Below are 24497 nucleotides of genomic sequence, written 5' to 3'. Positions count from 1 at the left end.
TGCATTGCTTAGGTTTGGTCCATGCTGCATAATGGTTTGGGCTTATTGTTGATTGGCCCCAGAGTCCTGAGAGGTCCTCATGGTGAAGTGCCGACCCCAGAGGCTGGGGTGCGGGGTGCATTCCCTGTGGGTTACTTCTAAGGGACTGATAGAATGGGACTGATCCTATATCCTTTTCCTTGCACCACCGCCTCTGGCCAGCTCTGAGCCTCCTCTGGCATCAGTGGGAATTTTGTTTTGGAAAGAACAAGTATCCCAGGATAACTTTAACCTCTGCAGCCTCAGAAGTGAAGTAGGTGGAGAGTGGCTTCATTTTTGGCACCGAATTCTGTCCACCAGGGTCTAAAATTGGCTCACCCTTTCGGTACCTTTGTTTGCCCCCGTTTTTTACATATATATATATATATATATATATATATATATATATATATGTACTGGGGTTTGAACTCAAGGCCCCAAACTTGGTAGGTAGGCACTCTATCCCTTGAGCCACTCTCCTTTTCATGTTGGATATTTTTGAGATAGTTAACTATTTGTCTGGGCTGGCTTTGAACCACAATCCTCCTGATCTCTGCCACCTAAGAAACTAGGATTACAGGCGTGAGCCACCAGCACCTGGCTGTTTGCCTCACTTTTGAAATTTCTCCCTTTCCTCCCTTGAGTGGTTGAGCAGAAATGGTACTCAAGGCTGTGAGGAATCCGGCAGGATCCCTCATTTCTCCTCCACAGATGTGGCTCCCACACCTGTGATATGGAAGCAGGGGCCACCCTCCTCTTGAGCCAGCTCTCTTGCTTCAGGATGGATGGCCAGTGGGAAGGACAGAGGACACAGGTAGAGTTAGACCTTTATGTTTATTGTGGGTTGACAATAGTGAGGTTCTCAGGACAGCATCACTCCTCATCGTGCATCTTTTGCTGAGAAAGAAATAAGAGATGTGAGGGAGAGCTGGCAAGATGGCATGGGGAAAAATCCCTAGAGCTTTCAGGGACCTAAGAGAGATGCCCTTAGAAAGGGAGAGTTTAGGCCTCAGGGCTCTTTGAGCCCATATTTAGGGCACTTGTAGTTAAGAGGACAGGACTGGGCTTTCTACAGGTTCTGGTGGGTTTTTTTTTTTTTTTTTGGTATTGGGGCTTGAACTCAGGGCCTACACCTTGAGCCACTCCACCAGCCCTTTTTTTGTGATTAGTTTTTTCGAGATAGGGTCTCTTGAACTATCTCCTTGGGTTGGCTTTGAACCGAGATCCTCCTGATCTCTGCTTCCTGAGTAGCTAGGATTACAGGCGTGAGCCACCAGTTCCTGCTGAGGTTCCAGTCTATTGTTGGGGTGGGGGAAGGAGGTTACTCTGAGCAGGAGGGTGGATGAATTCTCAGGTTATGGGTATTGTGAGAGCCTCAAGGAGTACCCACTCTGAAGGGTATACATGTCAGGGGCAGCTGTGGTGGGGGTGACGAGCGAAGCGCAGAGGAGGGACCCACCTTGGCACCGATGTCACGGCTCTTGGCCCTCAGCTTGTTGACCTGGGACTCAGCGATGTCTGCCCGCTCCTCTGCCTCATCCAGCTCGTGCTGCACCTTGCGGAACTTGGACAGGTTGGTGTTGGCCTGCTCCTCCTGTGAAGGGGTGAGGGGATGGAAGGATGAGGGGACAGGGGGCCTGAGCCCTCAGCCTTCCAGCCTGGGGGACTGGCTCCCCTATGTCCCTCCTTCAGGCCTGGACCTCAGCAGTGTCACACTCACCGCCTCCTCGGCCTGGCGCTTGTAGGCCTTGACCTTCAGCTGCAGCTTGTCTACTAGGTCTTGTAGCCGTAGCAGGTTCTTCTTGTCCTCCTCTGTCTGGGGATGGGAAGGTGGGAGAAGCCAGTCTTAAGGGAGGGGCACTTTTCCTTATAATCACCTTTCCTTCTGCTCTCATTCCATTCTTTCCAGCCCCAGCTGCCTTCTCCTCAATGGCTCGGGTCAAAGAGGTGGTGGGGAAAATTCCATCTCTGACTCTACTTGTAGGTCAAAGAGGCAAGGCCAGCTTCAGCCAGGGATCCACAAAGGAATGAAGGTTGTTGTTCAAAAGTTAGAGGTTGGGGTCTAGCTCAGAACCAAATGGAACTCGTTAATGTGGTCATATGGAGGCACCTGGTCTGTTCCAGCCTCAGTCTGGTGGCTTGCATTCCCACCTGCAGCAACATGGATGCTGTTGGGCAGTGGTTCTGATGTGACCGGAAGAGGAAGGCAGAAGGAATGGGGTCTTATCATTGTCAAGATTATTTTAATCTGTCATAGCCTAATATTCTAATACGCTGCCTTGGGCCAGAATTCAGGCACCAGGATCACTGGCTCCTGTGTCACTTGATTGTTCCTATGCCATGTTATTGTGTATGCTAGGATATCATTTCTACTTTTGTCCACAATAAATCTGTGATCTGTTTCAGGTGCCTCTGGTATTCACCTATCTGTCAAATGAACTAATAGCCCTATCTCCTCCCTCTTCCCTTTCCATATATGGTGGAAATAACAGGTCAAGGGCAAAACCTCAGAGCTATGCAGATGGAGGTCTTAGAACATTCTGAGATCTTTCTTTAAAGCTTTTCTCTTAGTATCCCAGAAGTTCCACAGAAAATCACCAAGTCTTTTCCCATCACCTGAGACAATGTCCCTGTCTGTGTGACTGGTAGAAAGTGGAAAGATTCTCTGGATTATTCTGAGGCTTTCATGGTAGCACTCTGAGTTATTAAAAAAAATCAAGGGAAGGTAATTATTAAAAAATCAGGGTGGTAAGAGCACCTGCATAGAAAGGATGAGGCCCTGAGTTCAAACCCTATTACAACATTAAAAAAAAAAAAAGGTGGGGGGGAGCAGGGAATGCTGGTTAAAAGAGTTTTCCAAAAGCAGAGTCTTCATTTGCTGCAAAAATTCATGGTTTTATGAATTGACTCAGAGAATGTGAAAGAGCATGTGACAGGAGTGCTGCCTGGCATTCCCAGACAGTGGTGAGGCAGGGGCGTAGTGTGGGCTGGGAGGTGGAGCTAGAGAAGCCAGTGTCACATCTACTGATCCGCCTGCCTGCACCTGGTAGGTGAGCTCCTTGATGCGCCTCTCACTCTTCCTCATGCCCTTGATTGACTCTGCGTTGCGCTTCTGCTCGGCCTCCAGCTCATTCTCCAGCTCCCGCACCCGGGCCTCCAGCTTCTGAAGCTGCTTCTTGCCACCCTTCAGGGCGATCTGCTCTGCCTCGTCCAGCCGGTGCTGCAGATCCTTAATGGTTTGCTCCATGTTCTTCTTCATGCGCTCCAGGTGGGCGCTCGTGTCCTGCTCCTTCTTCAGCTCCTCCGCCATCATGGCGGCCTGTGCACAGGAGAGAGGGGTGCAAGGACTGCTCGAGTCCTCAGGCCTTGGCTTCCCGGCCCTGGAGTGGGCAGGCAGGGTGGGGGACTCACATCTGTGATGGCCTTCTTGGCCTTCTCTTCTGCGTTCCTGCACTCCTGTACTGCCTCCTCCACTTCAGTCTGGAGCTGGGACAGGTCTGCTTCCATCTTCTTCTTCTGGTTGATGAGGCTGGTGTTCTGAGGGCAGAGAGTGGCCAGAGCAGGAAAGGCACTGAGCATCCCTGACTGTCTCTCACCCTTACCTGCTAAGTCACACCAGCCCTGCTCCCTTCAGGAAAGCACGGGGGGAGCTGCTCACCTGGGAGTGCAGCAATTGCACCCGCTCACTGGTCTCGATCAGTTCCTGCTCTGCCAGCTTCCGAGACCGCTCGGTCTGCTCCACCACAGCCCTCAGCTCCTCCAGCTCGGCCTGCAGCAGGTTGTTGCGTCGCTCCACGATGGCGATGTTCTCCTTTAGGTCATCATTGGCACGGACTGCGTCATCCAGCTGGAGCTGGGTGTCCTTGGGGAAAGTGTGAGGGGGAGAGGTTTAGACCTCATCCCATCAGGTCTTATCCATCTCACACTCACCAATCTCTCCAGTCCTGGGGGCTAGACTGGTCCTGGACAATTTCTCAAGCCTCCAAACCTAGGAGGGAGGTGGCTACCACTCATGTTTGTCAGCCCAAGACCTTGTTTCTCTGACCTTTGCCATGCTTTGGGCAGTCTACTCCCACCCCTTTGAGAGACCCAGTTCCTGTTAACCTTCAGGTTGGCTTGGGTGATTTTCAGGTGCTTCTGGGCCTCAGATGCTGTCCTGTTGGCCTGACTGAGCTGGATCTCCATCTCGTTGAGGTCACCCTCCATCTTCTTCTTCACCCGCAGGGCTTCGTTGCGGCTACGAGTCTCCGCATCCAGGGAGGTCTGCAGCGAGTCCACCACCCGCAGGTGGTTGCGCTTGGCCTGCTCCATCTCCTCATCCTTCTCTGCCAGCTTCCGCTCGATCTCTGCCTTGATCTGGTTGAACTCCAGCTGGGCTCGGAGGATCTTACCCTCCTCGTGTTCCAGGGACGCCTGAGGGAGGTGGGGAAAGGGTTGACATGGACAGTCAGGGCGCAGGAGGGAGAGGAGGGAGGCAGAGGGATCGCCAGGTGTCAGCCAGGACTGTGGCCTGGAGAAGAGTTGGGAAGAGATGGGGAAATGGTGCTGTAGGGGAGGAAGGGCTGGGATCCCTGGGCTTCCTGACTGATGAATTTCTCAACTGTCAGACCTTTGGCACTGACATGGCAGGAATGTCTGGCTCACCTAAAAATCACAGAAAAGGAAGAGATTTCTCTAACCACAAATTCAAAACTCTCTATTTCCCACGTCTCTCATTCTTTAGTGAGAAAAGTTAGAAACCCCAGAACTTAGGGCTAGCTTCTTAATACATATACTTAATATATATTAAGTGCTGGAGTGTATCACCACATTTAATCTTCATAATAATCCTGCAGATGTATAAGGTATATACATTAATTTCATCTTACACACATGAGGCACAGAGAGACTAAGGACCTTGCCCGATGACATGAGGGAGGTCTTCAGGTTCAGTTTCAAACTCAGGTCCTCTGATTCTGGAGCTCATGTTCCTGCCTACTGTGAGCATTTATTTATTTATTTATTTGGAAGTATTGGGCTTTGAACTCAGGGCCTCACACTTACTAGGCAGGTACTTTACCACTTGAGCCACTCCACCAGCCCTTTTTTGTGTTGGCTATTTTCGAGATAGGGTCTTGCAAACTATTTGCCTGGGTTGGCCTTGAACTATGATCCTCCTGATCTCTGTCTCCCAAGTAGCTAGGATTACAGTCTTGAGCCACTGGTGCCCGACTGAGCAATTATTGTGTAATGTAAAAAAAATTTTTTTTTTTTTGTGGGCTTGGGGTTTGAAGTCAGGACTTCATGCTTGCAAAGCAGGCACTCTACCACTTAAATCACACCTCCAGTCCATTTTGGTCTAGTTATTTTGGAGATGGAGTCTTGTGAATTATTTGCTTGGGCTGGCCTTGCCCAGTCTCAGCCTCCTAAGTAGCTAGGATTATAGGCGTGAGCCACCAGCACACTGCTAAGCAATTACTATGATGGCCAGACTCCAGTTTCAAAAAACCTGGTGGGAAACAACCTTCTGACCTAAAATCAGACTGTGACATTTTCCTATGTGAAGACCTTGGATTTGGAGGTAGTCGTGGGTAGTGGGTAGATGATCTTGCCCTAAGAACAGGAGCTAATAGTTTGTCCTGGGGTCAGTGTCACTCCTAGGTGAGGGTGAGGTAGGAACCAGTAGTGCAGAATTGGAGAGTGGTGCAGGGAGAGCAAAGTTCTCACCTCAGCCTCCTCCAGGGCTGACTGCAGTTCCAGCTTCTCCACCTCCAGCTGCTTTCGAACTTTTTCCAGTTCGTGCACATTCTTTCCTCCTTCTCCCAGCTGCTCAGTCAGGTCCGAGATCTCCTCTGGGGGTCAGAGGGCCAGAAAGCTCAAAGCCTGGGTTCCCTATGGTCCCACATGGCCCTCCCTGTCCCTGTGGCCCCTCCGTGCCTCTAAGCCCACGCACCCTGAAGGTTCTTGTTCTCCCGCTTGAAGGTCTCCAGGTGCTCCAGTGACTCCTCATAGGCGTTCTTGAGCTTGAAAAGCTCAGTGCTGAGGGAACGCGCCTCTTTCTGTGATGACTCCAGCTCTGACTGTGACTCCTCATACTTCTGCTTCCACTCAGCCAGGATCTGCAGGAGACACAGCTCACTGTGCAGCTCCTGCATCCAGCCTGGCATCCTGGGGCTGTCACAGGCCCCTCGCCTGGGCTCAGCTCTCCTCCCCTGCCTCCCAAGGAGGTTGACTCTGGCCTCACACTGGCACCAATCCCCTGGCTTCCCCAGCCCTGCACGCAGGCTGCAGCCTCCACCCACAGACCCACCTTGTCGAAGTTCCTTTGCTTCTTGTCCAGGGCTGCAGCGGCAGCATTGGAGCGCTCCACATCCACCATCAGATCCTCAATCTCATTCTGCAGCCGATGCTTGGTCTTCTCCAGCGATGAGCACTTGGCATTGACGGCTTCCACGGCCTCCTCTGCATCCTGCAGCCTCTGGGCCAGCTTCTTCCTGCCCAGAGGAATGTGCAACTTTACTTGGGGCCTTGGATGATCCCATTCCCTATAGTGTTGATGAGGGAGACCCAGCTCTTCTCTATATGCTGGAACCCCAACCTAGAGGAAGCCAAGGCTACTGGTGCCTAGAATAGTGTACACCTGCACAGTTTGCCCAGGCTCCTCCACTTATGCGGTACATCTGGATGACAGCACCCTTCACCCCTACACCAGGCTGACAGATGATAACTCCTCTGACCAACAAGCTTTTTGCTCGTCTTATACATGAGCATCAGGTATAACCCGGGCCAAAAGCTCACCCGTCACAGGAAGTGGGTCAAGGTCATCTCAGGTTCACAAATCACAGAATCCAGGCTTTTTCTCAAGCACCTCTATTGTCTACCAGGTCTTTCCTGTCCTTTTGTCTCTGCCACCTCCAACATTTTTCTGTATTCACTCTGTCTGACCCACCCCCAGTCTTCTTGTTCCTTCCTCTCTGAGAATCAGGGTGGGTGGAAGCCATTTAGAGCTCACTTAGCCTCTTCCAGCTCCTCGGTCCGCTGGATGGCATCCGTCTCATACTTGGTCCTCCACTGGGCCACCTCTGAATTGGCCTTGGACAGCACACGTTGCAGCTCGGCCTTGGCCTCCATCTCCTCCTCGTACTGTTCCCTCAGCAGGTCGCAGTCATGCCGGGCTGACTGCAGTGCGTGGGCCAGGGCGTTCTTGGCCTGGAGAGAGGTGGGCACCAAGGAGGTGGCAGGGAATCCTGACCCTCATTCCTTAGATTGTTACATCTATTTACTTCAACTAAGCCTCATCCTCATCTACCATGGGGGCTGAGGTAGAATTTCAACATGTTTGAGTGGTTTCCCAGTTTGCACACCACTCCCCCTTACAAATAAGGAAAGAGTCATTAAATGACCTTGAGGTTGTTCAGCTGGAGGATAGGTTAATTGGCTCTCTCTAGCCTCCACGTACATTTTTTGGAGCTGGGTTCATGACAAGGGCCACCATCAAGCCTGAACCACTGCCTCCAGCTGGGCCTCACCTTTCCTTCCTCCTCCAGCTGCCTCTTGAGGTCCTCCATCTGCTGGGTGTAGGAGAGCTTCCCTCGAGTCAGCTGGGAGATCAGTGCCTCCTTTTCCTCCAGTTGTCGGGCCAATTCTCCTGGCGGTAGAATGAGGGGTTCATGGACCATGGAAGCGGGCAACTAGTGCCCTAAGCAAGACAGGGCAGGGTTGGTCAGCAGCACTCACCGTTCTCAGTCTGCAGCTTGGCTCTCTGGGTGGTGAAGTCATTGAGGGAGCGCTGGGCCTCGTCCAGCTTCATTCGGTAGTCACTGGCCTGGTCCTCCAGTGTCCGGGACACTTTCTCCAGATTTGCCTTTAGGTGGTAATGGACACAGGAAAGATAGATGTAGGAAGGGTTGGGGTTGGCAGGGAGGAGGGGCTAGGCCAACCATGCCAGAGGAAGGAAGAGAGGGACAAGATGGAGAGAACACAGAGGGCAGGAGAGTGACATAGGCAATGTGGGAGGGTCTCAGTATTGAGGGGACATGAATTAAAGAAGGGAGGAAGGTTAGAAGACAGATGTGGGTAAGGCCCAGGGAGAGGCAGAGTAGAGAGGAGGAGAAGTCCAAAGGAGAGTGAAGGCAATGAGAATGAGAAGAAATGGCAGACAGAGAGAGAGAGTAGGAGGAAGATGCAACTGTGGGGAGAAGTTGATGAGGAGCGGCTGAGCAGGGTCCACCTTGGCCTTGATGATCTGCTCCATGTTGGAGGTGACATCATCCAGCTCCAACTTGAACTCGCTCTTCTCCTTCTCCAGCTTCTGCTTCACCCTCTGCAGGTTGTCGATCTGCTCACCCAGCTCAGCCACGCTGTCAGCATGCTTCTTGCGCAGGGCCGCGGCTGTGGCCTCATGCTGCAATGTGGCCTCCTCCAGGTCCCTGCGCATCTTCTGGAACTCAGCCTCTCGCTTCTTGTTCATCTCAATCTGCACAGAGGTGGCCCCGCCAGCCTCCTCCAGCCGCTCGCTGATCTCCTCCAGCTCTCGGGACAGGTCTGAGCGCAGCTTCTCCACCTTCGCCCTGGCAGTGCGCTCGGCCTCCAGCTCCTCCTCCAGCTCCTCAATCCGAGCCTGGACCCAGACACAGAGGGCTCAGACCTGTCGTCTGTATCCCTCCATTGGAATCCCCTACCCCAGTTCCGAAATAGTCTCAAGTGCTTAGGTCCCTCTCCAGCAGTGAATCTCAAATAGGGGCAATTTTGCACCTCAGGGGACAGTTGGCAATGTCTGAAGACATTTTTATTGTCATGACTCCGTGGGGGTTGCTACTGTCTTCTAGTGAGTAGTGGCTAGGGCTGTGCTAAACACTGTAATCACCGGGCATCAAGAGGAATTTGGTTGAGGACCAACTTCGAGGATTTCTTAAGTGCATCCCAGATTTAGTGCGACTGTCTGCAGCCCTGAATTCTGCGACCTGTGTTTGGAGGGGAAGCCTGAGAGCTGGTAAGAGCATGAATCTCAGTGCTCACAGATTCAGTTGACTCTGCTCTGCTAGCTGTAAGACAGGAAAGCGGGTACTTGTGTTTTTACAAATATTTGCAACAATATGCCTCAGAACAATCAAATATTATTGTAATTTTCTGAGTTAACCATAAGGTCTAATCAACCACATTCCTCATTCTTCAGGGATGGCTTATTTATGTCCAAGGGTAGATTATAGCTTGATTCCTCCCTTCCAGGCTAGCAGGGTGCCCTCCTTTTCATCATGACCCTATCTCATTGCTCTGGCCTTAGACCAAATTGAGAGAATGTACCATCTGCCATTTTGATCTGTTTTTTGACTAGCCAGGACCAAAGGAGAGAATTAGTGGGTTCCCATCTTCTAGGATGCAGGGTAGCTCCTGGGAGTAGGAGAGGACCTACATCTCTGCTGTCAGGATGGAGAAGGTAGACTTGTGCACAAGAGCCTGGGCAGGAAGAGAGAGGAGCCACAGCTCATTGCCAAAAGAGGTAAGGATAGCAACACTGTTGCTCTGAGTCCAAGTCCAAAAAAGTTGCCTAGACTCTGGGAATGGCCCAATATTCTGGCTCAAATCCAGAAGGGACACTCAAGAAAATAGGAGGACAAATTCCTCATGAAGGCAGGCCAGCCCCTAAACAGCTCAGAGGAGTGCAATTGTGTTCATACCATAGTTGAGGCCTGGACAATAGGCCCTGTGTGCTGAGGGGAGACCAGCCCTTTCTACGAGCCACAATCTGCCCAGAAAATGAAAAGACAGTTTCCTTCCCCCAGTAGTGGAATGCCTGTTGTCCCTATGTCCAGATCTTGCCACACAGCTTCTGTAGCTGTGAAGGGGAGATGGTTTCTGTCTTCTGGGCTTCCAGGGCTTGTCTGACAAAGCCATGACTGAAAGCACATTGAAGTTTGAGGTACATTAAAGGTGAGGAAGACTGTGAGACTATGACTGTTTTGTTTTTAAGGGTAGTGTCTTGATGCAGTGCATAAGGCTAGTTTTAAAGTCCTGGACTCAAGAGATTTCTCCTGCCTCAGCCTTCTTAGGACCTACGGCTGTTCATTTACTTTCCTCCTGCAGAGGGATGAGAGAGACAGAGAAATCGAAAAAATACCTCCTTGCTAAAGGCTGACTGACTTCTCTGACCTTGGCAGTTTCTGAGTTGACAAAGAAGTTTTAGCTTCTCTGGTTATGTAAGGAAGGTATTGTCAGTCCCATTTTACAGATGAGAACAGAATCTGAGGACCAGGCAGGGTGACTTGCTCAAGGTGGTAAGAGTTGACTGCATATCAGGGGTCGCTATAGGAACTTAGTCTGTGTCTGAAGCGGGTTAGTATTGGAAAGAGTTATGTGGGTTTGTCTCACCCTCATTGCAGAGGGCAGACTCACCAAAGGAAAGGTTAGAGGAGAATGGACCCCACCACACATTCCAGAGTAGAAACTCCATGAGACTGAGCATATCTCAGAAAGAGAAGCCCTTTTAGTAGGTATGATTCTCCCTTAAAATAGCTTGGGTGAAATGATATGTTTTTGTTCTACTGAGAGAAGACTAGTGTTTCTGTGAGCCAAAGATGGCTGGGTCTCTGGGGGCTGCCTGGAATTCTAGATACTGTCTAGAGCCCTAAGCAGCTGCCACGAAATCTGGGCCCTTAGCTCCCTTTGGCTGTATGGGGAAGAGCATCACCTGATTTTCCTTCAGTTTCTTCTGCAGCTGAAGAGCCAGGGCCTGCTCATCTTCAATCTTACAGTTCTGCTGATTCATATCAAACTCTTTCCTGGAGAAGGGGACAGGTGGCTGGTGATCCTCTTCTCTGGGTCTGTTTTCTTCCCTTCCCTCATGCCATAACAGCATCCTCCACCCACAGGCCCAGAGAGTGAAGGGATAGGCTCATAATCGCCCTCATTTCCAGTGTGCCCTTGGCAGCCAGGGCCAGTGGAAGTGCAGCACCCTGCGACCACACATGCATACTTTTTGAGCTTTTCTTCCAGTTGCAGCTTGTCATTCTCCAGGTCCATGATGCTCTCCTGCGTCAGCTTCAGGTCGCCCTCCAGCTTCCGCTTTGCCCGCTCCAGGTCCATGCGCACCTTCTTCTCCTGCTCCAGGGATCCCTCCAGCTGGTGGAGAGAAGGAAATGAACCAAGTCTAGAAAACCTGAAATTCACAGTGTATGTTCTGCTCCGCCTGAAACTCAATGCCCAGTGAAGTTGGAAGTCCAACCACCAGAGAAATCTTGCAAGCACTGAGGATTCAGAGATCCGGCCTAGTGAGGAGTTGCAGCAAGCAAAAAGACTCCAGGAGCCATAGATGTTAGTTGTAGGGATTAGGAATTTCTTGGTCATCGATGTTGACTGCAAAATCTTGACCTGAGAGTGATGGAGCATGGCCCTTACTACTTACATCATCCACCTGCTGCTCCAGCTTGACCTTGGCCTTGGTCAGGGTGTTGACCTTGTCCTCCTCAGCCTGAAGGTCATCCAGGGCCTGCTGATGGGCCTCTTGCAGAGCTTTCTTCTCCTTGGTCAGCTTGGCAATGATTTCGTCCAGCCCTGCCATCTCCTCTGTCAGGTTCTTCACCTGTCAAACAAAAATCCCATCCTCTATAGGATCAAAGGTTATCAGTCTAGAGACACCAATGAGGACCTCCATGGTAAGGGCCAGGACCACACTCTGGGCATCCTCAGGAGACCTGGGCTGGAGCTAGAGGGAGCTGGCCTCACCTTGTTCTCTGTTGCATGCTTCTCCTTCTCCACCTTGGCCAGTGTCAGCTCCAGGTCATCAATGTCCTTCTTGAGCTCAGAGCACTCATCTTCCAGCTTGCGCTTCTTGGCAGTGAGCTCTGCGTTCATCTCCTCCTCGTCCTCCAGCCTCTCAGTCATCTCCTTCACCTTGGCCTCCAGCTGGATCTTGTTCTTGATCAGCTGGTCGCAGCGCTCCTCTGCATCAGCCAGGTTGTCTTGTTCCTGGGAGAAGAGGACAGAAAAGGAGCTAGTGATTAAAGAGTGAGATGAAGAATCATAAAGAGAGCGGGTATGTCTAGATTCCTGGTCCCTGGCGATGAGATGGGTTATAATCCAGGAGAGACAAAGGGACAGAGGAAGAGATAATCATGGGGCCTTACCGCCTGCACTTGGAGCTGCAGGTCATTCTTCTCCTGCAGCAGAGACACCATCTTCTCCTCCAGTTCCTTGCGGCGGGCCTCAGACTTTTCTAGAGTTTCTTTGATGCGCGCGAACTCCTCCTTCATGGTGGCCATCTCTTTCTCTGTCTCTGCACTCTTTAGGAGTGGCTTGATCTTGAAGTACAGCTTCATCCAGGGCCAATTCTTGACTCCCATGAAGGCCCGAATGTTCCACTGGATTACCAGAAGGGCATCTCTGACAAGGAAATGTGGAGGCAGGGAGGAGCACTATGAAAGAACATTTCCAATCATGGAACCAACTGCTTTTGGCTTTTCTCCCATCTAAGTAAATCTGCGGACACCAGAGACAGGAGCCCTGTGTTATAGCCACATTCTCTGTATGCATTCCCAACCCAACATGACTGCGCTGAAGATGGAGTTGCTCAGTACACATTTATTAATCAATCAGTTCAATAGAAGGGTAGTTTTTAATCTTTCCTAGGGCAGTAGTAGGAGTGGAAGCTGCCACTTACACTTACAGGGTGTCTACTGGACTGGAGGCCTGGCTCAAGTGGTAGAGAGCCTGCCTGCCAAGCACAACCTGAGTTCAAACTCTAGTACTTCCAAAAAATTTAGAAAGTCTACTATGTTCAGCACTTTTATTCTCATGAGGACCTTAATATGTTAAAATTATGTAGAGTTTTATATCTATATACCTATAACATAATATGTTATGAAGCATGAAAGCAAAATGATGGGCTGTGAACCCACCACCTGAACACAAGCAAGTGCACTACCAGCCATTGAACCTACCAGTCTGCTCTTCCCTGTCCAGATTCCTGGGCCCCACCACCAGCAGCCACTGCTCTGAACCTTGTTTTTTTTTAACTTCTTTACTTAAAAAAAACTTAAAAATATAGATATGCACCTTTAAACAATGCATTGCTGGGTTTTAAAAAATTACTTCTGAGCTTTATAAAGATTGTGTCATACTGCGTATATCTGTGACTTGTTTTTGTTCACATAAGGATATACATTTTTTTTTGGGTGAGACTAGAGTTTGAACGCTGGGCTTTGTGCTTGCAAAGCAGGTGCTCTACCACCTGAGACACACCTCCAGACTATTTTGCTCTGGTTATTTTAGAGATGGAGTCTCGCTAACTATTTGTCCAAGCTGGCCTCGAACCGTGATCCTCCTAATCTCAGCTTCCCCAGTAGCTAGAATTATAGGTGCAAGGCTCTGACACCTGGCAGGATATGCTTTTAAAGTTCAAATATTATTGTACTATGTAGTTGTAGTTCACTCATATATAACATTCCATCAAATGTCTATGATTCTATTTATCCATTCCTCTTTGGATGGAAATTCAGGTTGTTTCCAGCTCTCTGCTATTATGACCAGTTGCCAGGCTGAAGATTTTTTTTTTTTTGTCTTATGGTGTATATGTGTAGGAATTTCTCTGTAGGAATGCACTCAGGAGGGGAAATAAAAAGTATGTGATTGTCCTACTTTAAAAGAGAATAAAAATTTGTTTTCCAAAGAGGCTGCACTAATTGACACACCTGTAAACAACAGGTCAGACTTCTTATTTTTGTCAATCCTAGTGTTCTAAAATGGTATTTCATTGGAGTCTTTTAAAAAGAGTTCAAAATGAGTTGTAGAGTGGTACAGTAACTTGCCCATACCAGTTAGTAAGTGGTAGAGTCAGGACCTGAACCCAGGACTTCTGATGAGTCAGCTCTGATGTCTGTTTCTTATGTGTCTGAGAGCCTTTCTCTTTCCCTCTTCCTCACCTGCGTTCCAGGATCTTCTTGAACTCAACGCGCATGAGCTGGCCCCGGGACTGGGCCTGGATGCGAGTGATGATGCGGCTCAGCCTCTCGTCTCGCATCTCCTCCAGCAGCCCCAGCAGCCCTGCTTTGAAAAACACCTGTGGGCAATGAGTAGAGACAAGGTGCACAGCCTCAGAGAGGGGTATCCAGGTCAGACAAGAAGTGGGAGAACCTGGATGAGTTCTTAGGAGACCTGTCACCTGGGCATTCCAGACCTGAGAGCACAAATGTAAAAAACAAGAGGGGAAGCTGGGAGTGGTGGCTCACATCTGTAATTCTAGCTAGCAGAGATTGGGAGGATTGTGGTTGAAGGCCAGGTAGGCAAAAAGTTAGTAAGACCCCATCTCACTCAATAAGCTGGATGTGGTGGCATGAGCGTGGTCCCAGCTGTGAAGGAGGCCATAGGTGGGAGGATTGTGTCTGAGACCTATGCCAAGCAAAACCAAAAGACTTTACCTGAAAAATAACTAAAGTAAAAAAGGGCTAGGGGCATGGCTGAAGAGGTGTAGCACCTGCCTAGGAAGACTGAGGCCCAGTACCGCCAAAGAAGAAGAAGAAAAGAAGAAGGAGAAGGAGAAGAAGGAGGAGAAGGAGGAGAAGGAGAAGGAGAAGAAGAAGAAGGAGGAGGAGGAGGAGGAGGAGGAGGAGGAGGAGGAGGAGGAGGAGGAGGAGGAGGAGAAACAAGAGCAAAACATGAAAAGAAAATGACTGTCCATTAATCTCCTCTCTGAACAAGAGCTGGTGCATTACCAGTTATTAAATCTACTTGTCTGTTCCTCCCTATACTCCCCAACCAGAAGCAGCCACTGCTCTGAATCTTGTTTTTATTTCCTTACTTAAAAAAATATAAAACAACTTTAACAATATAGATGTGTAACCCAGGAGTGAAGCCTGCGTTCCAGCCCTTGGGTTGATAAGGAAGCCAGGAATCAGGGATCTGCCTCCTGATCTCCCAGCTATTTCACTCAAACAGCCAATAGGGCCCTGGACTCACCTTGGTGTGACCAAACTTGTACTGGTTGTGGTCAATGTCCAGAGAGCTCAGCAGCTTCTCAGTTCCTTTCCTGCTGTCAATGAACTGCCCCTCGGGGATGGCCGCTGGGTTCAGGATGCGATACCTGGCAAGGGAAGTCCCTGGAGTCACCCGCATTCTGAATGGATCTGTTCTACCTTCAGAATCTCCAGGGCCACCTGCAGACTTCTGCCTCCACCAGGGCAGCCCAGGCTCCTCCTGCTCCCTGATTCCTGGAGCACCCCTGTACCCACCTCTGCCGGAAGTCCCCATAGAGGATGCGGTTGGGGAAGCCCTTCCTGCAGATGCGGATGCCCTCCAATACACCGTTGCAGCGCAGCTGGTGCATGACCAGGGGGTTGTCCATCACCCCTGTGGCAGGAGGGGAGAAGGGGTCAATCGGCGTATTCGGATGCCAGGAGTCCTCCCCAGACTAAAGCCTTCCTCTTGGCTCACCTGGCGCCTTCCGTTCATTGGGGATGATGCAGCGCACAAAGTGAGGATGAGTGGTCTTCAGGTTGGTCATCAGCTTATTTAGATTTTCCTGGGGATGGATGAGGGTGGGGAGTTAGGAACCAACATGATCTTCCTTTGGGTTTCTAATCCATAAGTCCCAGATAACCTGTCACCAGAATCATTAAAGGGACTCAGAACTGGTGATGTGGGTTTAGGCTTGTAGTATTTACACACCAAAACCAACCACTTAGCTGTAGCTTCTTTCCTTCCCAATCTCAGAGCATCAGGACAGGGTGGTACAGCTAAATGCACCTGGGGTTACCCACCACAGGTGTTCTGGAATAGCTGGGTCCTTCTTACCCGGTGGAGAGCAGACACTGTCTGGAAGGATGAGCCCTTTTTCTTGCCTCCTTTGCTTTTACTACTATCCCCTAATAACAAAAAAAGGAAAGATGAACAAGACCCTGAAAACACAAGAGCCCTTGAGCAAGGACAGGGCTCTGGCTCTCAGTGTTGTAGGACTTTGTTAGGTTATTCTCCAAGTCTCAGTTTTTCATGAGATTGGAAGTTACCACCTCTAAAAGCTGGAAGGAGGATTGGCTAAGGTCAAGCACGTAAGGCTTGACCTATAGGTACTGAAATAATATCATGCCCCATCCCTTCATCTTCCAGCCCTACCCTTCATTCTTATGTCTTTCCACTTTCTACTTTCCCTCTTATACTTCATCCTCTTCAAACTACACCCAGTCTCTTTTTTCCCCCTCTGAGCTATAGGCTCATTTGTTCTACAGTTTGTTTAGTGATCCTCTCAACATTACTGAGAACTCTTGCATGCATGGCTCTATGATGACCATGTGACAGTGATGTGCCACCCTCACTGGCCTCCAGTCACTCTCAGTCTGGAGGAAACCAACATGTGCATCAACACAAAGTGGGAAATCTGCAGAAGTTACAGGGGAGGTGCAGATGGACAGCGATGGGATGTCCTGACTCACGGGCTCCCCCTGCTGCCTCTGGACTGTGCATCTCTGAAAGTCCTGTCCCAGTCCAGGACCTGCCTCTTACCAGCATCTGCAGAAGCATAGGAGGAGAAGAGTGTGGCCATAAGCTTGAGGGAGGACTTCTGGTACAAGGCCACCACGGTCTCATTGAGTGGATCTTTGTTCTTTTCCAGCCAGCCCAGGATGTTGTAGTCCACAGTGCCGGCGTAGTGTATCAAAGAGAAGTGGGCTTCTGGCTTCCCCTTGATATTGCGTGGCTTCTGGAAGTTGTTGGACTTGCCCAGGTGGTTGTCATACAGCTTGGCCTTGAAGGTCATGTCAGTGGCCTTGGGAAACATGCACTCTTCCTCCAGGATGGACATAATGCCCATGGGCTGAAGACAGGGTGGGGAAGTAGAGACAGAATCACTGAGCACACTCCCAGGGTCCCATATCCTGACAGAGAAAGACTCTACAGCCCAGGATTGCTGGTGGGCCAAAGGGAGCCTGTGCTCTCTCAAACCCTAAGATAGAACCCTAACATAGAAGCCAACATTCCTGGAGTTAACCTAAGTCCAATTACATTCAGGACTGGCCCATATGACCTTTTCCTGCACCAGTGGACCCGGAAAGAGTTACATACTCCTAATCTCCCCTCAAGGCCTGTAATGACTCAAAACACAGTTCCTTTTTCCTGAAGAATCAGGCACCAGGCAAGGGATAGATGTGTGTCAGAGGAACCAGACAGCAGAACCAGACCAAATCCCTGTCTACAGGATACTGTAGCAATTCAAGGGCTGGCTAGAGGATCCAGGGTCTGCACAAATACTCTGCCTCTCAGAGTGTGCTTCTTGCTTTTCTTAGGGCAGGAATCCTTTTGAGAATTTGGTTAAGTCAAACATTGTTTCTAAAAAAAAAATGTATGTGTGCACACATCCATACACTCAGGTGCACATATACATACATATGTACACATACTTATTTCTATATAGTTTTAGGGGATTCTGAGGTGTCTAAAAGATGAGAACACCCTGGTTAAGACTATCTAGATCATGACCCAAGGCTTGTAGGAAGCTCCCATGTTCAGAAGGCAGTGGACTGGCTGGGGCAGGTCAGATACTCAGGGCTTTGGTCTGTGTTAGCAAAGAGGGCAATCAGCACTGGCAGAGGGGGTGGTCCCCCCACTCCCTGTCTCTCCTAAAGGAGACAGACAAGAGGGGCTGGAGACTGACTTGTTTTCTGTCTCTCTCTCTCTCTCTCTTTCTTTCCAGAGCTGGGATTTGAACTCAAGGCCTCATGCATGCTACTCAAACACTCTACCACTTGAACCACTTTGCCAGTCCTTTTTTGTGTTATTTTTGAGATAGGGTCTTGTGAACTATTTGCTCAAGGCTGGCTTCAAACCATAATCCTCCTGATTTCTGCCTCCCAAGTAGCTAGGAGTTGTAGGCGTGAGCCACCAGCACCTGACTCAGCCTATAATCTTTCCATGAATGCTTCCATGGTATGTAGAAAGGAGTCACTGAGAGGTGACCATTATACAGGGGACAAATGAGAAAGAAGGAAGGGACTCTTCTTGTGTGTGCCAATGACCTCACAGTAGGAAAAACTGGGTTTGGAGAAGGGCTTGGGACTCTGGGGACTCTAGTTTCTTGAGCGCAGAGGGATAGGGTTGACACTTCAGCCAGGATGGCAAAGGAGGGGGCCCAGATGGGAGCACTGGGCAGCACCTTCTCGATAAGGTCGATGCAGGCCTGAAGGTCCATCCCAAAGTCAATGAACTCCCATTCGATGCCCTCCTTCTTGTACTCCTCCTGCTCCAGCACGAACATGTGGTGGTTGAAGAACTGCTGCAGCTTCTCATTGGTGAAGTTGATGCAGAGCTGCTCAAAGCTGTTGAACTGCAGGGTGGGGGACAGCAGGCCAGACAGTGGGTGTCTCAGGGGCCACTGAGTTCAGTCCCAGGCCAGGGCAGGGGAGGGAGGGCTTCCCCTGAGGACAGGGACAACAACTGCCTCTGTCGCTGCATGACTCTGACTCCCACTGCCTTCCTGCCTGGCCCATGGCTGGCTCTCCACAAATGACTGAACACGTGATCATTCTCCCACTCAGGGCTCCCAGACTCACGTCGAAGATCTCAAAGCCAGCAATGTCAAGGACTCCTATGAAGTACTGGCGTGGCTGCTTGGTCTCCAGGGTGGAATTGATACGTGTCACCATCCAGTTGAACATCTTCTCATACACTGCCTTGGCCAGTGCCCCGATGGAGTAGTATACCTGTTGCACACTCTGCCCCTTGGTGACATATTCGTTGCCCACTTTCACCCGAGGGTGGCACAGCCCCTTGAGCAGGTCGGCCGAGTTCAGCCCCATGAGGTAGGCAGACTTATCAGCATCTTTTTAAAGAAAGGAGAGAAGAGTGCACTTTCAGCAACCCCATTCCCCGCCCTAACTCACTTCTGGACATGGGAGGACCCCTGTCTGACCACCTCCCCATGTCCTTATCCCTCCCAGCCCTCAACCCACTCCTCTACCCCCACAAGCCTTAGATCCCTCAGCCTGTCTGGGGACAGTGGGCAGACAAAGGCCTGGCTGGCTCTGAGGAGAAAGCCTGGAGGCAGGGCGTGACCCAACCACCTGCTTCTCATACTTCTGGTTTCTTTCCACTTTCTTTACTGTGGTCCTAATAATCCTGTTGCCAACCTAATTTCTTAAGAACTGTTGAAAGGACACAGTGTGGGAGACTCAGCTCCCCATGGCTGTCTATGGCATGACTGGTCAACCAGGCCCCTTCAGCCCAGGGAGCACCTTGGGTCTTCTCAGCACCACCCTCCTGCCCCGAGCACCTTCAGTGCCATCTGGTTCTGCCTGCTCCTCCCGCTGCTTCTGTTTGAATTTCATGTTTCCGTAGTGCATGATGGCACCTGTCAGCTTGTAGACACCAGCTTTCTCCTCTGCAGTGAAGCCCAGCACATCAAAGGCACTCTGGGACAGAGTGGGAGGCACAGAGGGTGGTTGGGAGGTGGCCCAGGAGCTCTCAGAAACCTTCACACAGCCTCCCAACCTCAACACTCACGTCAGTGGCCAAGAGTTCCTCAGAGTCATCGATGGAGGCCACGGACACCTCTCCCTGAGACACAAAGGCGTAGTCGTAGGGGTTGTTGGTGAGCAGCAGCATGTCTGAGCCAGGCAACGGAGGGCAAGGCAGGGACAGGGGTGGGGAGAAGGCAGGGAAGAGAAAGGAGGAGAGAATGGAGGAAGAATGGAGGAGGAGTGGGCAAGGAGGAAGCAGAAAAGAGGAGAATCAGCAAGGACTAAGGACCAATGAGAGAATACTAAGGAAATGAAAGTGTAGAAGGGGGAACCCTGGAAAGCAAGACCTGAGGTTTCAACAAAAAGGAAGAGGGAGGGAGGAAGGAAGGTGGGGGAATGACAAGCAGGAGAGGGGAAGCAAGGAAAAAGGAGAAAATTAGGGAGAGAAAAAAACAAAACAAAATATGGCAAGGGAAGAGTGGATAGAAGCAAAATGAGATCTCGGCACCAGTGGCTTATGCCTGTATTATTCCTAGGTACTTAGGAGACAGAGATCAGGAGAATCATGGTTCAAAGCCAGTCTGAGCAAATAATTCAAAAAACCCTTCACAAAAAAGAGCTGGAGGAGTGGCTCAAGGTATAGGCACTGAGTTCAAGCCCCAATACTGCAAAAAATGAGTAGTAAATATGTGAGTGCACTGGGGAGGCAAGAGGAGATACTGGGGGCGGAGGAGCAAGCAGAGGGAGAAGTGAGCTGGGAGGACGGGCATAGTGAGGGGAAGGGACCCCTGCAACTGCACCCAGGCAGTCTGTGGGGTGGACGTGGGGCAATGGGGTAGGCTGGGCTCACCCAGTAGCTCCGGCTTCTTGTTGGACAGGATCTGGTAGAAGATGTGGTAGTTCCTCTCAGCCTTTAGCTGGAAGATCACCCGGGACTTCTCCAGCAGATCTGAGGTGGGAAGAGAGGAAGAAGGCAAGTGAGAGAGGAAAGAAGGAAAGCCAGCAAAAGGGAAGAGAAGAGGGAGAAAGTTACCTGCAGCACAATGGAGAAACTGAGGGGGAGCAACTTATTTAAAGAAGAGAGAATACTTAAACCATGAAGCAGATGCAGACCTAGACAGAAGATGGAGGGAACGAGATCGGGCTGCACAGCTGTGAAGGGAGGCAAAGGAGGACAGACAGGCTCCATCTATCCTGGTACTCACAGGTCTCTATGTCTGCAGAAGCCAGCTTTCCAGTGGCTCCAAAGTGGATCCTGATGAATTTCCCCTGTGGGTAGATGGAGTGAAGGAACTGACCAGAAAGGACAGAAGGAATCTTGGACTTCAACTCAACTTAGAAAGTCCTGGATGGTTATGGAATGTAAATGACCTATTTGGTGCCACAGTTCAGTATCAGTAAAACAAGGAAAAGGATGGGCCTCCCCACATACCATGTGGAGGGGGGAGGGTCTGAGTAGAAACGGCAGCCCAGGGATTAACACAGGCAGAACACCTCCTGTTTGTGCCTCTCATATTATCTTGTGTAATCCTGCCAGTATTCTGCAAGGTAGAATCACTCCCCCGCCTCACAGGTGAAGGAACTGGGGCTCAGAGAAATGTGGGGGATGTGCTCAGAATGCTCTCTTATCGGAGTCAATGGGAAAGAACTTGGGAAATACTCATAAGAGACATCTAAAATATGACTGGAATCTGCTCTATTTCTTGGCTGTGGACAGCTGTGATGATTTGAACCTTTTTCCTGGGATTCCCAGAGCTCAGGGAGCAAGGATGTGTTGAGGGGAGGTTGGAGTGTGTGTGTGTGTGTGTGTGCACATGTGCACTTGTTGATACCTCAAAGCAAGATACAGTACAATCAATTGAGTGTGTGGACTGTTGGCAAAATGGCACCCCCCCTTTTCTTGACAAGGCTGGATGGGGCCACTTGGCAGTGGTCAAGTGTCACTCACAAAGCGGGAGGAGTTGTCATTCCGGACGGTCTTGGCGTTGCCGAAGGCCTCCAGAGCGGGGTTGGCCTGGATGATTTGGTCTTCCAAGGTGCCCTGTGAAGGGAGTAGATCTGGGGATTCGCCCTTCATGTAGCTCCAGCTCATGGTAGGAGGACAGGGAGGCTGCTCTGGCCCTGGGGTGTAGGAGGGCCTAGATGAACTGCTGGTGTGTTTGTGGGCCATACTCAGACCTCAGAATGTATGTCTCCTGTCAGGTGGATCTTCTGCACTGCACCGACCTTCAGGAGTCCTGTTCTGTCCCCTGTCCCCCTCTCTGCTTAGCCTGTGGCCCACATTGTACCTTGTTTGCATTGGGATTGTCCTTCTTGCCTCGGTCACCTATCGCTGCAATACTGGCAAAGTACTGGATGACACGCTTTGTGTTCACAGTCTTCCCTGCTCCAGATTCTCCACTGCAAGCAACAGGGACCAATTAGATCCCAGGATCCTTACTGTTGCCCTTGCAGATGGCTCAGTACTCCACACTCTTCCCTTCCCAGTTCAGGTATCCAGAGCCCAACTCTGAAACCTCTCCTCCCCACCCTGCATCCCAGGAATCAGCCTGGGCACCTCTGCCCCAAGTCCCTTAGGGTGAATAGTGTCACGCACGTGATGAGGATGGACTGGTTCTCTCGATCTGGAAGGGAAAAGAGGACAGGCAATGGGGTGAGAGCTGAGGGCCAGGTGGCTGTTGGGTTGAGGGGACACAGGTAGGGGTGGGGGGCTCACCCGTCAGCATGTACTGATAGGCGTTGTCAGAGATGGAGAAGATATGGGGCGGGGCCTCACTCCTCTTCTTGCCACGGTAGGCGGCTACCACCTCAGCATTGTACACTGGCAGCCACTTGTAGGGGTTGACGGTGACGCAGAAGAGGCCTGAGTAGGTCTGGAGCAGAGATAGGGGTAGCGTGAGATTGGTGGGGACAGCCCAGGATGGGCAGTGGTGACAGGCAAGAGCATCCCTGGTCACTCCAGCAGCTGACCAGAAGTTGGCAGGGAGAGAAGGGACTGGATCTCTTGGGAGAATCCCTACCCCCTCTCTCTTTGGCGGGGGGGTCCCCTGGCCTACTTATGCCTCAGTCCAGGATGGGAACTCCCTGCAGTGTGCAGCAATCACTCACATAGATCATCCAGGATGCGTAGCGCTCCTTGAGGTTGTACAGCACCGCAGGCTCGTGCAGGAAGGTCAGCATGGCCATGTCCTCGATCTTGTCGAACTTGGGTGGGTTCTGCTGCATCACCTGGTCCTCCTTCACGGTCACCGTCTAGAGAAGGTGCATGGGCAGTAGAACAGGTGACCACATTCCCACCAAGACCCTTACTAGCCTTTCCTTCTTCCCAGGACCCAACCCTGCCTTGGCTTTACTCTCCCGGTTCTTCCCTGACCAGGTCTCCAGCCTCCTGCTCCATAGCTCCCCTATGACATAGTCCCCAGATGGTTCTCCTGACCACGGTCTCTCCTACCCTAGAATCTACCCTAGGGCCTCTTTCTCTTGCCTGTTCCCAGAGCCTATTCAATGACAATCACCTCCCAGGCTGTATGTTTCAAGTATATAGAGGACTGGCACTCTGAGATCAGCGCACACCTTGCTCTGACTTCATTATCATCTCCTGGAGGCAGAGCTGAGGGTGTCAATTGCTCAGGCAAACCTTCTCCCCTACTGAACATGCACCACCCCAGTGGGTTCCCCATCAGTCATCATTGGTGTGGTTTGTTTGGCCGTGTCCTGATGCTATTGGACCTGCCAGTAGGTATTCTAGCATTCTGTACAGTGGAGGAGTTTGTGATTCTAAATGGCTAAATGATTTGTCTACACAGCATTTACTAGTGGCAGAGCTGGCGTCGTAGTCAAAGCTCCTGTGGGTTGTTCACTATTCCATCCACACCTTAATCTTAATAAGATGCAACATTCCATCAGCAAGTCTGTGAGGCTCGCAGCTCTGAGACTTGGTGGTGTTATTCTCATGGCTGGTGTGAGTAACCAAGGAGCAGGGGTTTCTGAGTGCCAGGTCCCACCTCAGGACTGAGCTTTCGTCATGAAAGTTCCTGCTCGTTGTGTTCATCTGGGTCTAAGAGTTTGCTTTTGGTTTGGGTGAAGGGAATTTGAGAAAGTAAACCCATGGAAGAAACTGAGGCACAGAGAGGCGGGGTCAACTTCCAGAAAGGAATCTCACTTGATGTTGTGTCTGTGCCCTCTTTGTCTACAAGACACCCAACCCCCACACCCGGCATCCTCTCTGGCAAGCTGCGTGCATCCCTGGGGTGGTGACACACGATGCACCTGCTCAGGTCCATCTGAAAGGCACAGATCCTGGGACCTCCAGGGGAACATGTCCTGGGATCACCATGCTGTTTTCATGCTCCTCAGCTCCCACCACAGGTGACTCTACCCCAAACCTCCCTCCCCTGTCCTGCTACTGTGCCCCCTGTACCTTGCCATACTCCGTTTCAGCAGTGACCTTGCCTCCTTCCCTGGACAGGATCTTGGCCTTGACAAACTCTTCCTTGTCATCTGGCACAAAGCACTCAGTGCGGATGTCAAAGGGCCGGGTCTGAGCCTCTAGACGCTCCTTCTCTGACTTGCGGAGGTACTGGGCCGCTGCCCCGAAGTCTGCCATCTGGGCATCTGTCATTGTGTTGCTCTTCTGGGGCCAAGACAGGAGGAATTTGTTGCTCCTGACTCAGGCTTCTGTGGGTGGCCTTGTCCTTCATACCCTACCCCCTGTTCTGCCTCCTCCCCACCAGGTCCTATTGCTCTCCAACCTCTACCCAGGAGAGTCACCTGCCTGAGCCCCCTTCTCCCCCACTCTGTTTCCCTTGCCCTCTGAGGTCATCTGGAGAAGGGCCTCTGATTGGCTGGAGTTTGCTAAGTGAAGGTGCTGAGCTGCTTGGAGGTCCAGCAACCTGGCTCCTAGGAGCAGCCTACCCTGCTGTCTACAGAGAAAACTGGAGTACTTCTCACCTGGTTATCTCTTCACAGAGAATCCTGAAGAGTTGGGACAGGCGGGGCAAGGCACCACAGGTGCAGCAGGCAGACAGAACAGATGAGAGAATAAACAACAGAGGCAGTCCTGCT

The 24497-nt window shown here is 50.9% G+C and overlaps 1 protein-coding gene and 1 long non-coding RNA gene across 2 annotated transcripts; one reads left to right on the top strand and one right to left on the bottom strand.

The window, feature by feature from the left end:
* Positions 1–876: 876 nt before the first annotated feature.
* Positions 877–24497, bottom strand: LOC109697767 (myosin-6). The gene is made up of 38 exons (XM_020181607.2): positions 24384–24497; positions 23854–24066; positions 22542–22685; positions 22150–22306; positions 22030–22057; positions 21722–21833; positions 21382–21474; positions 20639–20702; positions 20284–20382; positions 19477–19580; positions 19247–19385; positions 18528–18796; positions 18131–18301; positions 16486–16795; positions 15781–15851; positions 15421–15508; positions 15219–15336; positions 14947–15070; positions 13914–14050; positions 12120–12375; positions 11719–11961; positions 11399–11575; positions 10970–11115; positions 10685–10775; positions 8228–8617; positions 7735–7861; positions 7527–7645; positions 7010–7206; positions 6308–6491; positions 5951–6116; positions 5725–5849; positions 4123–4431; positions 3677–3880; positions 3430–3555; positions 3062–3337; positions 1739–1834; positions 1478–1612; positions 877–915 (listed from the first exon to the last, which is right to left on the bottom strand). The coding sequence occupies exons 2-38, from the start codon at positions 24052–24054 to the stop codon at positions 892–894; spliced, it is 5820 nt and encodes a 1939-aa protein (XP_020037196.2). The 5' UTR covers positions 24055–24066; positions 24384–24497; the 3' UTR covers positions 877–891.
* LOC141421619 (uncharacterized) lies at positions 1454–2421 on the top strand. The gene is made up of 2 exons (XR_012446223.1): positions 1454–1591; positions 1711–2421. It is a non-coding gene; the product is annotated as an uncharacterized lncRNA (long non-coding RNA).

This window comes from Castor canadensis, chromosome 3 (genome assembly GCF_047511655.1).
Source record: "Castor canadensis chromosome 3, mCasCan1.hap1v2, whole genome shotgun sequence".
Classification (NCBI taxonomy): domain Eukaryota; kingdom Metazoa; phylum Chordata; class Mammalia; order Rodentia; family Castoridae; genus Castor; species Castor canadensis.
The sequence above is the reverse complement of the archived record's forward strand: the minus strand, read 5'-3'. Positions and strand labels throughout refer to the sequence as shown.

Bases quoted from the DNA above. Each gene is read 5' to 3' on its own strand.
- LOC109697767 (XM_020181607.2), bottom strand. From the start codon at position 24,054: ATGACAGATGCCCAGATGGCAGACTTCGGGGCAGCGGCCCAGTACCTC. The intron at 15,852-16,485 runs GTAAGAGGCAGG...TTTTGTTATTAG, and splicing joins CTATGCTTCTGCAGATGCTG to GGGATAGTAGTAAAAGCAAA. The intron at 11,116-11,398 runs GTAAGTAGTAAG...TCTCTCCACCAG, and splicing joins TGGAGCAGCAGGTGGATGAT to CTGGAGGGATCCCTGGAGCA.